The sequence below is a fragment of the Neopelma chrysocephalum genome, unplaced genomic scaffold (assembly GCF_003984885.1).
Source record: "Neopelma chrysocephalum unplaced genomic scaffold, ASM398488v2 Primary Assembly neopelma1_23, whole genome shotgun sequence".
Lineage (NCBI taxonomy): Eukaryota > Metazoa > Chordata > Aves > Passeriformes > Pipridae > Neopelma > Neopelma chrysocephalum.
Window position 1 is genome coordinate 2,619,958 of NW_020897691.1, and position 18,584 is coordinate 2,638,541.

General features: G+C 35.7%; 1 protein-coding gene across 2 annotated transcripts in view; it reads right to left on the bottom strand.

Annotated features, from left to right (window-relative positions):
• FMN2 (formin 2) overlaps positions 1-18,584 on the bottom strand; it is a 185,651-nt gene that overhangs the window by 104,806 nt on the left and 62,261 nt on the right. Inside the window, exons 5-7 of one of the 2 annotated variants that reach the window (XM_027684496.1) lie at positions 17,292-17,353; positions 4,397-4,429; positions 1-1,212 (exon numbers count right to left, since the gene is read on the bottom strand). The exon at positions 1-1,212 is cut by the window's left edge and continues 395 nt beyond it. In XM_027684496.1, the coding sequence (XP_027540297.1) occupies positions 1-1,212; positions 4,397-4,429; positions 17,292-17,353 (1,307 nt within the window). The remainder of the gene's footprint in view (positions 1,213-4,396; positions 4,430-17,291; positions 17,354-18,584) is intronic. The other variant, XM_027684504.1, reaches the window with a different exon arrangement.

An 18,584-nucleotide genomic window follows, 5' to 3' on the forward strand; every position in this document is an offset into this window, starting at 1 on the left:
AGCTGCACCAGGCAGAGGTGGTGGAGGGGGGATAGCTGCACCAGGCAGAGGTGGTGGAGGGGGTGGAGTGGGGAAGCCTGCACCAGGCAGAAGTGGTGGAGGAGAAGGAGCGACGCCTGCTCCGGGCAGAAGTGGGGGAGGTGGTGGCAGTCCTGCTCCAGGCAGAGGTGGTGCTGGGGGTGGCATTCCCAGGCCAGGCAGAGGAGGAGGTGGAGGAGGGACACCAGCCCCAGGTAAAGGTGGTGGTGGTGGAGGGGGAGGCGGGATACCCCAACCAGGCAGAGAAGATGAGACTCCTCTTCCAGGCAAAGGTGGTGGTAGAGGTGGTGGTGGGAATCCAGCATATGGGAGAGGAGAAGCTGGAGGCATTGATATCTCCTCACTTGGTAAATGTGGAGGAGGAGGGGGGTGTGCCATCATGACACCTGGGAAAGAGTGGTCCAGATGTGGCACTGCTGAGTCAGCAGAAGGAGGGAGTCCTGAGCCAGGCAGAGGTGGTGGGGGTGGTACTCCTGCCATGGACATGGGAGTGACAAAGGAAGGGCCATGTGCTCTAGTCAGGGAGACAGCCTGTTCTGTTGCTGGCAGTGATGGGGGAATGCTACATGTGGGCTCTCGAGACAAAGAGGGATGTTCACTACAAGTCACATCTACAGTACTTAGAGGCTGGTGGGAAACTGGTGTTTCAATCTCTCCTTCAAATGCAAGGGACAAATTAACTTTGGGTCCTGGAAGAGGTGACTGCAGTGTACTCTGTACTGATTGGCTTGCATCCAGTGGCACTGAGATTAGCTTCGGTGACAGAATTAAGGAGACTTCAGAACAAAATGTGGGCTGTAGTTCTGGAGCTGGCAATTTCTGAGTTGACCCTTCGCTTTTGCCCCCTTCTGAGTGAGGTGGGGGGGGTGGCTGTGGCAGTGCACTGATGGAAGGCATTGTATGTGTTAAATAATCCTCTGTTGGTGACGTCTGTACAGATCTCGCCTGTGACACAGTCCTGAGTGTGGTCTCCTCTTCGTTTCTTTGAAGAGTCACACTGCTGAGTTCTCCTGTGTGTATGTGCTCATTTTCCTGCTCCCTCCCAGCAGTCTGTACCTCTGCAGCAGGGAACTGCTTCTCTAGTTCTGCAATTTTTGTCCTCAGATCCTCAATAGTTTGCTCAAGTTGTTGGATGACACTGGCGCGCTCCTCAGATTTCACCTCAAGATCATCCTTTCAAAGAAAACAAATAATAAGCACAAAAAAAAAGATAGAATTCATCACTATATAAAAAATTAAATATAGATCGAGAATACTGGTATTCCAGAGGTTCAAAATAAGCTAGTTATGACAAGCCTTTAAAAAGTGATATATCATTTTGGCTAGCTACATTTTAACTGGAAGAAGACAGTTCAAGAAAATTACTTGCTTCAATATGACACTACCTTCATTAGTACAAGCATATTTTAGACCATGATTATATTTGTCAAAACCAAAAAGCAGTTGTAACCTCTCCCTCCCTGCACATACCCTGACCAAGAAAACAACCAACTGCTTTGCATACACATAGCTATGCAGACACGGTGGTGGGAAGACTCTGCATTACTTTAACTCTGTTAACTGCAAATATGTTCAGTGTTTCTTCAAAGTGATGCACCATGCATAACAGACTCCACATAGCATTAAGCGCTGGGTTTCAATACAACATGATGATACAACGCAGATCAGGAATGCAGAACACAACAAATGTTGCCTTTTGGAAAAGAGCTAATCTCCAACCAGCATGACTGGGGAGGAAAAGAAGTAAGACAAAACTAAGGCAGAACTTTCCTCCCACCTCGAATTTATAACTCCTCTGCCAAGTGACAGACCATGAATAACGTCAGAAAAGCTTCCTGTCTGAAACCGTTATTCTGGATTTGACAGTTTTCAGATTTTTTATCTCTTTCTCTGAAATGTCTGATCCTGCTTGCTGCAGTCTGAGTAAAGGAAACATTAACCTTAAAAGGCACAGTAATTCCTACATTTTAAAATAAGTATCAGTAACAAACTGTACTAAATTTAATGGTTGTGCGCTTTTATCAAATGGTACCAACAGAAGCAACTTAGTCCAAAAACAGCCATTTGTGCTTATTCAGGAAAATAGAACAGGAGATAGAACAGACATGAATTTACAACAAAAAAGTCTTGTAATAAAGGAGTCTTTTCTAGCTGTACACATTTACTTTTTAGTACTTTTTTTTGTCTTTATATTTGTAATATTGGTCAGCACTTTGAGCATTTAGTTGAATTAAGTTGGTCGTGCAACAGGTTTCCCAAGTGGTTACAGCAAAACTGTTGTTTAGTGCCTTTTATTTCCTTTTATAAAATCATGTGCATCTTGGATGAGACTGTAGGCTTACTTCATAGGAAATATTTCAAATATTCAGATTATAGGTCTTGTAAAGAAGCCTGCAAATACACATACAATACCTGATATAACTAATTGCCTTGATCTATTTCAGAAAGATGTTTTTCTCATCCTTTGAGACATGAAACATTTAAAAATAATTTTTCTTTTGGGAAAACGAAGCTGTAACTTCCAAATGGGGACTATTATTAAAATGTATATTCATTAGTACTTAAAAAAAGGTTTCTGTACAGAATTCATTTTCAGACAAAGTTTCAACTTTTTATTTATCTTTGAGTTTCTAGCTGTCTTAAAGCAATCTCAGAAGTAAAACAGCAACTACTATTTTTAAACCAAATATTGTTTGATTTTGAAGCACCTTTATCAAAACTTACAATCTCCTACATTGTTTGAACTTTCTGTAACAGCAGTTTGAACCAAAAGTTATGAATGACAACTAGGTCTCCCCACGAAAGGTTAAAGAAAAATGTGTAACAGAGAAAAGAACATAAAAAAATGAGTAGTGAAGGAATTAACACAGCAGACATATTAAAAACTACTATGATTAGAAGGCAAAAAAGCTGAAAAAGACATTTCCACTACAAATTACTGATAGTGCTTCAGTCCATTCAGTTTCCTTTAATAACTCAATATATCGTAGCAGGAACAGTTTTGTAAAAGAATTTCTTAATAAAGAAGAAATACAATATTCTGTTATCCCTTTGTTTCATCTACTCTTATCCCCCTACCAGTCACCTGCAAATGCAATAAGGCCTATCAATTCTTCAAAAAGCAACATTATCAAAGGGACTGTGTTGCTCGGATCATTAAGGCCACACACCAGTTTTCAGCTGAGATCAAATCCAGTTTCCCTAGACTGTAATTCTCCTAAGCTCCCATTTTACACTGTAAGAACACTCCAGCAAAGGTTTTATGAGAGATACAGCAAATTCGTTTCTGCCATAAACAAACCTAAGGCAACAGGATTAAGCACGATATTCAGTGGCTCTGAAGAGGTTTGCCTTAATGATGGTTGATCTCAGAACAGTTCACTGTTTTAAAAACTCATTTACTCAGGAGATTGGATTCAACTTTTAACAAGAAAAAGTAGTAATTCTTGAATACTGAAAATCTACCTAACTACAGGAAAAACCTAGAATTCTCTGTTCTACAAGACAATTTATCCTGCAAATAATTAAATTTTTTTCAAGAAAAGAAGTATTTTTTAAAGTTTAAAAAAATGGACAATCAAGTGAGATGAACTAGCAATTCAGACAAGAAATGAAAATGTACTGATTAATTAAAGGGACTGTTTAACCCATGCCCTAAGAAACAGTTTTTCTGTTGTCCTCGAGACATAGCATTTCAAACAACCTGGTGTTTTTCTGCTGTGTTGTACTTAAAGATCACAACATATCCAGGTTTTCACAGAAACAGCATATTATGAACAAACAAGACTTTGGTGTGAATGAAGATATATTTATCCAGAGGAAATTATGTACTTTAATTTATTTGGTTTAAAAACCAAAGAAACTAAAAGCAAAAAAACCCACAACAAACAAACAAAAAACCAACCAAGGCACCAGTATCTATGTGCTTCAGTAATTATTTTAGATAGAGATAATTTTCATTTTGACTATTAAGATGCCCTCAGAGCAGTTTAATTAGATTTCTGCCTTTCCTCTAGTTTAAAGTCTACCTCTAGATCAGAAAGGACTGTATCAAACAAATGAAAGTCACAGAATGCTTCCACTATCCTCAACAAGAAAGGAAATTTAAATTATATATAAATCCAATTGGAAAAGAAAATCATACCATTTTCTTAGAAGAATAAGCAAAGGAATACTTAATTTTTCATACATGTGAAAGATGGTCAAAAGCTCTTGACAAGGACCAGAAGACTGAGATTAATAAAATCACACATAATGAAAAGAAGTTTCACTTTCAATCCAGAGGACACTTCCACAGCAGAAGCCTACAGGGTTTAAAAGAGTTATGAGGAAACTCTGTCTTGCCTAGAGTTCTTACCCAGGACCCAGGTACTGTGGGACAGTCTTCTTTCTGTAAAGAAAGAAAGAAAGGTGGATGCTTAACCCTTGCTTTATCCACGTAACTTGAGTATGAAAGAGTGAGCAGGAAAAAAATTTCAGAGGTGTATGGCTATAGAACAGTGCCCAGCATTTCTCAATCAGGTTGTACATGTTCCATGTGCAATGAGTTGGATGCTGAATCTGGGACTGATGTCCTCTTTGTGTTGCACTGATAGGCTTGTGTGTACACTGATCTGGGAATATTGGCTTTACTGGCTAAAGGTTGCACACTTCGATCTTCACGTGTACCAAAAGCCATTATATCCAATTCATTCCAATCTTGTCATGTTTTCCACATATGCATATCAGATGTCCAGCATAGAGCTAATCTCTATAGATAGAACATGTCCAGGATCTTCAATCATGTAAAAGATCAGATTACAGCTGCCTCCTCTCTGGAATCTGACAAGCTAGTTTATGAAATGAGTGACTGAAACCTACAGACCATTCTACAACTAAATTTCCAGTCAGAAAACCCCCACATTTCTGAAAGTTAGCCCTAGTCTATACATATATGTATATATAGACACACATATATGTACATCTGTATTATATATTTATCTATATCTATCTCAGCTTTCATTCACTTATATACTTTATGAATAGCCATAATGTATCTTTTTCTTTGAAAATAAATGTAATGGCAGTTCTTAGCAGTAATTTTGGAATATTTGAAAAATAAATGCATATAAGAGCTCAATTTTAGAAGTTAATACCTTATACTATTATAAGCCAAAAAGTTGCATCTGCAGTTTGTTCATTATCACCAATTTGTCACTTACTGTCATGAAATTACCTCTCTGGGTGGAATTCATATTTAGATGTTATTTGGATTGATTATTTTTTAAAACCTTAACTTTTTATTTTCTCTACATCAGAATTCATGAATCAGAGTCTATGCTGCTACCTAGTTGCAAGAACACTCAGGAAATGAAGCGTACAGTTAAACAAGATAAAGATGGACAAAATAAGACCCTTCAGGTCTTCCAGGAAGTGAGCACCTGGGAATACCTGGTGGTACTAGCAGTGTACAGTTACTTTGAAGGAGGCTCTTTCCAACTGCTTTGGTAATAAATGCCCTTTTTCTACGCGAAGTAAAACATTTTTGAACGCGCACGCTCACCGAATGGCACAAAGTAGAGCCACAGTAAGAATTTAATTCAGTCAGAGAAATGTGATCTCTATTCAGGTTTCTCTCTTTAAAGCTGTCTCATTTTCAAAGCTACTTCTTGCAACTGCAGATCAACCTTAAGAAAAGGAGACACAACATGTAACAAGCATTTTTTTAGTGCTACAGTGATTGTCAAATGAGAAGTACTGGTGGAGACTTGATTTGCATTCAAACAAAACAGCATCCATCTAATTAATTCTCATGTATCACTTAGCTCATTGCAGAATTTTAGTTTTACGGTAGTTGAAGCTGAGTCAAAAGTTGACAAACTTGCCAATAGCATCAGGGAGAACTGCTGAAGATTAGAATGAGTACTGGATACTGGTTTCTTCCTCAGACTACCTTTTTGTGAGAAGTTTCTACTTTATTGAAGTTGTACATATGGGGATAAAGGATACACGTTTTCACAATAATCCGTGTTTCTTCCTCCAAGCACAAAGAAACATGATGCACAGTATAGCTCTGAGCAAGTAAGCCCTGAAATGAAAACAGTGTAGTGCATTGCCCTACCTGAACTCATCAACTTTATTTGGTGGATGTCAGAGAATCTCCCACTCAGTGAGACACTGCAAGAGACGGATTATCCCAGTCTGCACTGGGCTGGCGTCAGGAGTGTGTAACCCTTCCTAAACTAAAGAGCTGAGACATGTCTTATGAACCAAGTGGTTTTGTCACAACCTATCATGGATGACAAAAAAAAACCCAAACCATTACATGCAGAAATCAATAATTATTGAAATTCAAATAGTTCAAATAAACAAACACAGGCTTAGCAGGGAACATACACCCTTGAAGAAGCATTACAAATGCCAACTTTTAAAGCTGGAGGTCAAAGGAAAAAGAACTTTGTTCAGATTAGATTCTTGAAGTTTCTGTTCCTGAACAGTTTGAGTTCCTTATCCCTGGGCTAAGTGCATTTAGTGGGATAAGATATCAGTTCTTTACAGTACCCATTTTAATAAATAAAAAAAAAAACCAAATCAACTTTAGATACGTCAAGGATTGAAAGAGTTTTCTATAAAGTGTAACTTAACTGAAATAAAACCTTAGATTATCCCCACATTTTGCTACAATAGGAACCTAACAAGAATTTTTGTAGACTACAGAGAAGACAAGACAAAATAAAATCTCACAGAACCACTGACCACCCTAGGAGATACGCAGAAGTCAAGGATAATGACTGTAGTCTTACATAATGTTACTTTTAGTCTGGACAAATAATTTTTTTCAGCCTGATTGTCCAGAAAATTTTAGACCCGTTTTATTTTAAAAAACACAATCAACCAAGAAAAAAAAAGATCCACTCCCCTGCAAAAAAAACCCAAACCAAAACAAAAACAAGCCAAAAGGCCTCTCTCAAGTCTTGAAGGTTTCTGTCCTAGCATAGATAAAATTTCACTATTAGAGAGACATGAAACAATACAGCAGTAAACAAGACTTGTAAAAAGGCTTATCCTTCCACATTGCCTCATTTAGCCCAGAAACTGGTTCAACTGTTCTATTACTTGTCCAGTGCAAACCAAGTATGCAAAAGACAATGGGCACTGAAAGAAAAAAAAAAAGTTGAACTTTATTAATTTTAATATAACCTTATTTTATCTGTTTATGGTGTTTTTTACGTGTTTGGCTGTGGACTACAAAGAGACTGCTAGAGTATGATTAGCTATGCAGATGAAGAGCTAAAACCAAGCCACCTATGTCAGCAATCCAATAAGCAACAGGTACCCTGAGAGTCACAGATTTCCTTAAAAATTTGTATAAAAACTGTCTGAATTTATTTTCTCCTCCACATTTAGGCAGTTTATTGAAATGCCTATCACATGATGGATCACTTACTTTTTCCATCGCCTGTGTTTGTTCTAAAGTATTTAAACTATGAATCTAAAATATTTGGTTAGTTTTCCTGTGTATTCAGGCCAACGCAACCATCCATCTCATTCTGTAAAAACACAAAATAAAATCTAGCATACCTCAAACATTACTACATTGACATACTAGAAAAACGCATTGAACTTTTTCACACCAGGCCTTTTCCTGATTTTCAATTCAGCTTGGAACTGAGCAGCAACCTGGAAAGTAGTCACAGTGTAAATTAATTCATTCTATTGTTATTTCTGTGTTTTTTACACACAAAAACCATACTAGTTTTTATGCAAGAAATAACAGTAAGGATTCTATGACCTAAAATGTGAACATTAATAAACTAAACTTGAAGGACTTGGAATGCCTTTAATCTCCAGTAGTGGAGATCAAAAAAGCTAATGATTTTCTAGGTGAACTTTGCCACACCCTGATAAGCAACTGTCCAGAGCATGATACTTCTGCACACTACTTGCCCTTTTTATCCAAGAGTTCAGCCAGACCACAAAATGGGAGGTTTACGTGTTGCTTTTGTTTCAGGTTTCCAGCAGGGAATAAGCAGCAAAAAATATCCACAGTAAGAATAAATCTTTGTAGAAAAGGATAGTTAGTCTTCTCTACCCTGAAACATGAGCCTACTTCTCACAACAGAAAAAGCTTGGGGAAATGGAATCAGAGTCTTCACAAATGCATCCATGAATATGCTGAAAGCAGGGCCTTGGAAGTCAGTCACCTTCTCTAACTCTTTGAAAGTGTGAAGGCTGTATTAAAACTAAGGCTGTATCATTTTGGGTGAAAGAACCTTAAATAAAGTCAATCACAACCGAGCAACTAAAAACAAGATTTAGGTTTCGAGGGGTTATGCAAAACCTTTTTGGTATCACGGGCATTAGAAAAAAGTAATGTCCCTTTTTAGGAAAAGTTGAATATTGATAGCAAAAGTCAAACATTCAGCAATATGTAACAATTTTTATCATTAGGTTTGGGCTTATTCTCTAAAGAATAAATACAAAGAAAAACATGTATTCAAAAACAGAAAATGGAAAACAGAAAAAGAAAACAAGTGATTTTACTATTTTTATTTATTTATATCAATTTAAAATGGAAAACCTAGAGATAACTATCTTTTGATCTAAATGTAAGTAGAAGATAAAATGGTTAGTCTGTTTTATATCCAAGGAGTTTAAATTATCCTCACCTTTTCTTTTAAGTTCTCATTCAGGTATGGCAGTATATCATGGTTGTTTGTTTTGTTTTTAAATTATTTAGGATATTTCTAAGTAAAAGAAGTATTTATGCTTACTGAGAAAACCATTTCTTATCTCTCTTCTACATAAAGGGTCCTGTGGAAATTCTCAGGATCAACACCAACAAAAGGTAGCACCTGATCTTTAATGCCAAGAGAATGGCATAAGGTCTCTCAAATAGCTTAAGTCCACTTGACAAATGAGATGTCCTGCTAGGAATGTCACAAGAAGAAATTTTCATATACATACACACACAAACTTACATACATACACTTTTCGTGCTGCTCTCCTGTGTCTAATGTAATTTCTTCATCTGTTCTCTTCAATCTCTGTAGAATTCTTTTTAAAAAATTTAAAAGGTAAATACTATAGTAGCAAAAATATTGTACATAATCCAAGTATAGTATGGTACCACTGAACATAAAAAAATCTCTTTGATTTCACCTCGCTCCAAAATATGAGAGAAATCTCATATATAAATAATGAAGCTTCCATTATAAATCGTATTTTGGGAGAAGGGGAGTTTCATCTGAAATAGGATTTCTGTTTTAGAGAATTTAACAAAAAAACAAATTGCATTTTGACAAATAATGAATACAGCTTATATATATTTTGCTCTAACCAGGAATGCATAGTATGAGTATGCATAGTATGAATGGCATGCGTACTACCTCAATTTCTCAATTTTCATGAGTAAAACAAGTGAGGAGTCAGAGGAGAAGAGAGAAAACAATTTAAACAGAATTTTCAATATATGAATATCATGCTTTTCTATTCACTGCTCCCTCAGAGAAGTTACTGTACTCTGGTAGTATTTTACAAGAAGCTCACCGTAAAAGGCAAGAGAAGAAACATATTAGGGGGTCAGAATCGCACACAAACACAGACAGAAAAGAGGTAATTCTTTCTATACAAACCCTATCCCATAATTCTTTTTCAAGAGATGAAACTTTCTCATATTATAGCCAAGGATTTTAAGTATCACCAAGTAATTCTAGTTAAAATAAATAAGTTTTCAGTTTTACTCTCATTCTCCTTTTTTCCCCATCAATGACAGAAGAAATGGAAGTATGTAAATACTAAATTAACTTCCACTCGATAGAATTTGCAAGCACACTGTTCATGCACTATTATTGCCCAAATCTTAAAGTTGGGGCTACTTTTCCAAGAAGTTGTACCTAAAATGACAAAAAAAAAGCTTGTCTGGTTTTGTGTAAGTATAAAGCATTCTTAAAATGGAAAAAGAAGAATGTCAATTATGATGACAGGATGCAAAATTTATATTATATTCTGCCATATTCTCACAAAAGTCTTTGATGAAGAAGTTGTGACACTAGATGAATCACAAGAACTTGACCAGCAGTTTCCTAAGAATTTTAATCGATGCCGGAACATATGTGGTATTTGAATTAGGAGTAACTTACAGGAAATATATGTGCTTTTTGAGCACACATTTTCATCTCCTTTAGCTGTTATTGAAACAACACATCAGAAACATAGCAAGACTTACTGTTTTACCAGGCAAAATAGGAAGTACATATTAGCATTATCACATACTCATACTCAGAGATGAGCTAAGTCCTGAGAAAAAACCACCACACATCTAAGCTAACCTGGCTTGGAGGAGGGTGTTGGTTGGAAAAGGTCTGTACATGACCCTAATGTCTACTTATGACCTCCTTATGTCTACTTAAACCTGAACTGTGCTATGATTTTTTGTGTATTTCACATCTATGATACATGGCATGCTACCTCAATTAAAGTGGAAAAAACAGAATAAAGAACCTTTAAAAGTGAAATGAGCACAGAAGTAAAACTATATCTTGGTATTAATATGAAGACTACAGATTAGAAGAAAACAAATTTTAGTCTCACCACGATAAGGAGGAAGAGTGCAAAAATGTGCTATTGTCACTCTACTGAAAATAATACCAGTATGTCATTTCTTTTAAAGAGGCAAACATTTCAAGCAACACAATAGAAGTCAATCCAAGTATTGTGAAGTTTGGATATAATACAAAATACTAACTTTTGTTCTGAGAATTAAATGCTTTTATTTTTCTACCACATAGGCTTGACATACTATATTCCTATATTTTTATTTAAATATGGAATCTATGATTTATATTTTATATTATATCAATTAATTATGTCCAATGCACTTTTATCTCCCTCTTCTTTTTAACATCTCCCTAGTCAGAACTAAATAGAAAATGGATTCAAGATTGTTGTTGAAGAAATAAATTTCATATCCAAAAGAAATCTGATCTCTTTATTTAAATGATAGTAATTCAGCAGTAAAACTTTTTAATTATCACTACAAAGACAGTCATCCAGAAGGCTTGTAGACCAAACCAAATGTTTTCTCTTCACTGGTTTAAAAACAAACAAACAAACAAAACAACTTAACTGTGACAGAATAGAGCTTTCTAAACTTTTAATGTTTTGGGCCTTTGTTATTATTTCTTATTTTTGGGACAGAGTCCTATTAGCTTTGAGAAATGTTCCAATTACCAAATTTTGCTTAGATTAAACAGAGCAATTGTATGTACTTTCTATAGGCTAACTTATTGACTACCAGAAAACCACCACTTTGACTAAAAAAAAAAAATATTTAAAAAAATTGAATTCTCGCTCTAGGGTGTCTACTGGACTGCCTTGGGTTGATTCACAAGAGCCTTGCAGTCCATTTAAAAATCCTTAACTGCCATCTAGTGGCTGAGTAGGTCGACTTCCTTATGATGGCCTTCCGACTCTCTAGTTAAATACCTCTTTCCTTATTTTTATTATTTCTATTTTTATTATTTCATTCTTCCTTCCTGGCCTAAGAAACCCCAACATTATCAGATGACAGTATTTTAATTACAACGTTTAACTACTAGTCATGTAGGAAGCAGAACAGACTGGAACAGACAATCTCTGTTTAAATTTTATTGAGGTCTCAATTAAGAGAATCTCGCTTCTTGTTTTAAAAAGTGTATTTAATTAATCTGCTACAGTTTTAGAAAATGAAAAATCTATTCATGCTTGTTAGGTTTTCTGAAAACAAACCATAAAAGAAACCTGAAAATGGCAAAATGTTTCAACTGAAAAGTAACTTCTAATATTAAGAATCAAAGATTCCCATCAGTAAAACTGGAAGCTTCTGCTGGAGTGAGTGAAGTTCCACAAAGGTTAGATTTCCCTTTACTACTTGAGCAAAATGCTCTGCATTTTAGCAGTTCCTGTGACTCTGGTAGTAAAGTTGTCTGCCAGGTTTCTATCGCCTCTTGTTTCACACAAACTTTGTTTCCTTTTTGTGCATTTCTGGTAAAATATAATTTACTCTTAAGGCTAACAAGAAAACACGAGATATGCTTCCTGATATTCATCTGCTTAAAGCTAAGATACCCTAATTCTAATGTTACACATTGGACCTGCAATTAGAACATGAGTTCCTCCACATCACATATTGCAAGTCTGGGTTTATTTTTTGGAAGACAAAAAGATAGATTTGTACATCTGAATTTTTTTTAGTTTTTTGTTTTCTGAAATTTGGGTATGCTGGCAAGGTGTTGCAGAAAGTTTACATTGATACAGTTCTCCTTAAAAGAAGATATCCAATTCTAGTCACTATTGTGATTTATACGGAAACTTCCAAGAACATTTACTTCTTTCATAATCCTTTCTTTCCTCAGTGACACAACTGTATATAGTAGATCCTTGTGAATATGTAATACATTTTTGTTGATTGGTTTTGTTTTTTTTTTAACCTACATATGTAACTGTTTTCGCTGCTGAAATCTAAGACTTTGGCAGTCATATTTTTGTAGGAAAATAATTGTTTTAGAGTAACAGTTCATTGCTTCCACAAGCCTTCTCTTCCCCCTTTCAAATAGCAAAGGCATGGAAGAGGAGTGACACTTGTTCCCAGGTACTTTCTGAATAAATGTCTCAAGAAAGAACATGTAAAATCAAGCAGTGTAAGAAGAGCAATAGCCATAGAACAGTTTGGGAGTTCATAAAGGAAGAGTTCCCAATTTTCCTCAAACTCCTGTCGAACACAACTGTTCACTAGTCTCATCTACAGTTGGCCTCTACCCTGATGAAAACCGTGTAATATCTAAATAAAACAAGTTTCATACCAGACTCCAAATCTGTCTAAAAACAGGTTTATAAAATCTCCCTTTTTTGTTCTATTCTTTTTTGTGTTTCACCATTTCAGCCAAATCTTTCATTTACCTTCCTTATCCTACTTTCACCTGTAAAGAATAATTTCTGAAATTTCATTTAAGAGAGAGTTTTGAGCAGCATGCATGTTTCTGAGACAAATTCTAGCGGTGACATTTTATGATGAAAAGTAAATCCCAGTCCCACCAATGTTTTATACTTTCTGAATAGACTGATTATATTATATTTATCGTAAAGGATTTCAAAACCTTTTTTCTTGCATTACTAAGTGTCAAAATTGGAACATTTCAAATGTCACTAAGCTATTACCCTAAGGAGTTATAATAATTTGTAGTTAATGACTAGAATAAGTAAAAAGGTCCCTGCTGAAAGATTGAGAGAGGAGTTACCAGTAAAGTGTGGTAGTTAGGAATACTCCAAAGAGACACTCCAAGAGTCAGACTTATGTTTTTATAAAGCAGGAAGTATCCTCACCGTGGCAAAACCTGGCCTGTAATTTAAGTTTTTTAAGACTAACATTGTTTCCCTATGATATTGTTGGAAAGCACATCAATAAATCATGCAGTAGAAATCTGTCTTCAGCACCTGAGAACTGCCAAAATTTTGTCCGGCTGTTAGAACCAGTGGAAGAACATGTCATCCCAAAACCACATATAATTTTGGTTGAGATTTATTTGTTGGCTTAAATGTGGTGAACCAAACCGAAGTGAAAAACTGAGATGGAAACATAAGCATAAGAATTTTTTTGATGGTAAGCTTTTCTGATGTAAATACAGTTTAAATACTGAATGTAAAATATCTTATAAGCAAACTACTAGCAACTGGAACAGTCTGGCAAAACCCCATCTCCTGAGACCAGGGACCACGCATCATCAATCGTATAAAGAAGGATTAATTACATCTGGATGTTAACTTTTAAATAAATGTAATGAGGGCTTTCTTCTTAAATTAATAGACAATCATCGCAAATCATCAAAAATAGAAATTTCAAATAATTTTATAATAAGATGTATTTTATAATAAGGAATTTGGGTGCCTTTCAAACAACTTTAGGTTTCTAGTCTTGTAATGTCCTACTACTAATTGAAGCTTAGTTTTCATGTACTTATTTTACAATTAAAGGATTTTTTCCCCTCTTCTTCTTTTTACTGTTTTTGCCTACTACATAAAGAAAATCAAGGTAATCTGAAAAGTGAGTTACAATGTAAGGAAAATTGATAAAGTAGTATAAAAGATCAAGGGTACAAAGCAAAGTGGAAATTCGCTCCTGTACAAAGTACAGCTGTAAGGTCTAAAGATCAGGTTTGAAGCTGGAATTTCTAAATTAGGACATTCAATTGTTCTCTTCTTCCTTCACTAAAGGAGTTGAGCCTAAGAAAATTTTCTCTGTTTGCACTGGGAAGACTAAGCAGACATTGTTGCTCTTTGGCATTTCAAAACCAGGACTTGAAATGGCTGCCAATTTTTCTTATTTTGGCTCTGCTCAACAATTCCTGTACTAAAAGAAAGCACAACCCCTCAAGCACAACAGATCCTCATTTCTTTCAGTTGTAATTTTTTTAAATTAGGTCTTTTTGACTCAAAAAAAGCAGTCTTAAACTTTAGGATATTGTGCTGCAAAACATGAAGATTATATCTAAAATTGTAAAGATAAGGAAATGGAGAAGATATATATATATAAATGCCCCTTCCATTGGCAAGAAAGCCTAGAATCCAGGCTCTCTCTGTTACTTGTGCTTTTAATTTAGAATTATTCTGAATCCTTTAGTTAACTACTTATCATAAATGAGATAATTTTTCAGCATCATGTTACAGTTGTGTTCATTTCTATGTCGACCATCTTCAGTTATTTTAATAACATGTGGAAAATGTCTTTTCCCAGGAGAGAAAAGAGGGAGAGGAAAGAAGACTTAGTTGATCAATTTCTAATTTTGCATTAGAGCTCTCTTCCTTTTTATGTATCGAAAGAAAAAGAGAAAAATCACCTACTGAGGTAACTTCATCCACTGCTTACTTTTCTTCAGAAAGAAAAGCTAGCTAGACAAACAATAAAAGAGGATATATCTCTAATAGAAATATGTCATAATATTTTATCAATTTAAAAATGTAAAAATAACACCAAGAATTATCTGATTGCAGTAAAGGATTTACCTACAAACATGATGGCCATTCTACTTCCTAGATATTTTTATAGATTGATATAGTTGGACATAGACGGATGCATAGAATACACTCAACTGCTTGAGATTGTACAGAAATAATTTGAACATATGACAACATTTTATCCACATATGGTTCCTCAAATTAAAAGCTTCCACTCAGATTTTCAAAATGAAAAAGAAAGATGACAACATAATATAGCAAAAACTTGAGATGACTTTCTGCAAGCAGGGTGATCCTGTTAGTTCTACACTTTATTGACGAATAATAGTATAGAATGGAAGAAGTTCACATTACTGTCATAAGAGATCAACACTGAGCAAGAGAAATGGAAACCTCTAATAACACAAGCAAATATAATTCATAATTGTAATAGGCTAGTTTAAAAAACAACAAAAAGCTCCCAACCTGAAGTAAATGTTATTTGTTCAAGAAATCACACAATGCTCTAGTGTTGCTGGTTTAACTTCATTCTCATAGTAAATATCATAATAATTATTTATTTTTTTTAAGTAAGATACCTAGGCGTTCATAAACATATTTCAGTTAATTATATTTCCAAAAAGAAAACCTTTCATATACATTGTGTCTTGCAATGAATTAAAATCTTAGAGACAGATTAAATATGCTCCTTATGTACAATAACTTTCTGGAAGTATAGGAAAAAGTACTTTTCCAAAGTAAATAGTAGAAACCATTGCTAGTGGGTAACAAATATAAAAATAGCACGGGACAGATATATTTTAGGTTGAATTTAAAATACTGCAATGTAGGATAACTTCATAATAATTGGACCCCTGGTGGCCTAGTGGTTAAGATGCAGCACTCTCACCACTGCGACCCAGGTTCGATTCCTGGTCCCCCGGGCAGATGGAGCTCGTTAGCCCTGTGAGGCCATCCATCTATGAGAAGGTCACTCTAAACAAACCTACTTCCTGAGGACCTCACTGCCATTGTCCAAGCTTGCTTGGCCCCGGCAGATGAACCTTAGGATTAAAGGGTGAGCTCAGTTCAGCGCATGCTGTGTCTCACCTAAAAAATCCATTGCGCAGGCTTGAAAGGTCAAAGACCTTTCCCAAAATCTTCGTTCACGAAGACTGGTCATTATATATATATATTATTATTTTAATTAATGGGCTCTAGTTTTAAAATGTTCCTTACTATGGAGGTAGAAGAATTTAGGTAACCAACTAGAAGACCTACTTTAATGTTGTTTGGCAAGATAGAAGCCATAACGTTAATACACCTACTCTCCCCACACATGGCTCATAAAAGATGTGATCAAGCCCAAATTAAATTTGCAAGTCTAATGATCAGTAGTATGCATTTGCCTAGGCATTCCTTATTTTCTCCCCAAAAAACAAATTACTGATCATTTTCACAAGTGCTGCTTAATGCAGTGATGTTTGAACCATCTTGTCACTAACAAAAAAACCCAAAAAACCAAAAAACCAAACACACCACACAGAAAAACAAACCCAGGAGAGGAAACAAGGAAGGGAGCAAAGAAGAACAGGCAAACAAGAGATTTCAAGGGCTTTTGGTCACTCCTTGTTTCAAACAAGTATTTCAGAAAAACAGAACTTTGCCTTCCTTCTAATGACTTCCAAAACAACTGAATGGTTTTATTACCTAGTAAGATAAGTCTAGTAGCTAGTTTTTCGAGGAAACAAAATTTGAAGTTCCTCAACCTCATCAAATTGCATCACCTTTAATGAAGAATAGAACATATATGGTGACATGCTAAAAAGATAAAACAGACTGTGTTTATCTTGCACAGGTTTAACCCAGACTGTCCCAGTATTATATCATCACTTGTTTAAGTCCAGCATGGTATCCTAAACCTATTCCCTTACTACCACCTTTATAAGATGCAGCGGACAGTCAGAAAAAAAAAATCTTTGACATTTATACTTACATGAACTTTTGTAGATTAGCTAATATAACCAGATCTTCTATTACTATTGCTTATTATTGCTTAGTAATGCCACCAGACATAGTGTTAATTTACTTCTGTGTGAACAATAAAATTTTGTAAGAATCACCTTAGGCAGGCAGGAACCTTCAATCTCGGTACCAAAATACACCAAGGAGCATACCAAAAACTCCATGTTTTCATTCAGAACATTCAGTGCACCAAACTATTTCAAAAATGTCTGAAAGAAGTACTGCTTTTGCACTGGTTTTAAAAAATGATAGGTATAATATCTCTGTTAGAATCTTACCTGTACTCGCTGAACATCATCTATGCATTGCTTCTCTGTTTCTAGGACTGTAGATTTCAACTCTGAATTTGAAAAGAAGATACAGATTTTAAACTTCTATATTTAAAAAATTCATTGATCTTTCAAAAGACATTAAAAAATTCATGAAAGGAGGGTAGAGTCAGAAAGAAAACAGTGCTAACTGTCCCAATTTCCAAATTATCTCTAAAATCAATGGAACAGGTTATATGTATAAATAAAGCCAGGCTAAATTCAATTTGCAACATGTATGATTATGACACAATGTTAAATGTTACCATCTTAAACTTGAAAGAAGTCCATTTTGATTGATCAAAATTTCTGATTAAAAGAAAAAGATTTACTTATGGCTCTATTATACACATTCCACAGAAGGTCATGGGAAGGTTCTTATGCTGTCCTTAAAACTGATGACTGTTGCCAGCTATGTTGTCTTTTTCATATCCTTCACTGGCCCTCTTCTGCCCTACCAAAACTTTGAAATTTCTACAATGACATTGGTAGTGATACAGATCTCAAAAAGGGCAGCAAAACATGAGACACTCCACAACTAGATTCTGTTTCTTATTTTAAAACCAGAGTACTTTTCTGACCTTAAAGAACCTCACTGTGCCTCAGTTTCCTTACCTGATAGGAAATAATGAGAAAAAACAAATAAACAAACAACTCCATAGCAGCTACACAATGCAAAGATATCTACCCAGTTTAGTAGCTACTGCTCATGATGCCTCTTTACTGATTATAACCTAATTTTGTACTCATGACAAGAATAGAAATATTTTTGTTACACCTGCCCATAGAATACATTGTGTTGTATCCTTCTCGTATCTTTTAAAGATACCACTATTCAACAGGGAAATATCTTGTCCATTTTCAGAAAGAGTGAAGCAGCTGTGATCCAGAACTTCTGGTTAGAAGAGGATACTGAGGGGAGGCCTCATTGCAGTCTACAACCTCCTTGTGAGGGGAAGAGAAGGGGCAGGCTCTGATCTCTTCTCTGTGGTGACCAGTGCAAAAGCCGAGGGAATGGCCTGAAGTTGTGGCAGGGGAGGTTTAGGTTGGATATTAGAAAAAGGTTCCTCACCCAGAGAGTGGTTGGGCACTGGAACAGGCTCCCCAGGAAAGTGGTCACTGCACCAAGACTGACAGAGTTCAAGAAGAGTTTGGACAATACTCTCAGGCACATGGTGTGACTCTTGGGAATGGTCCTGTGCCAGGCCAGGAATTGGACTCAGTGATCCTGATGGGTCCCTTCCAACTCAGCATAACCTGTGA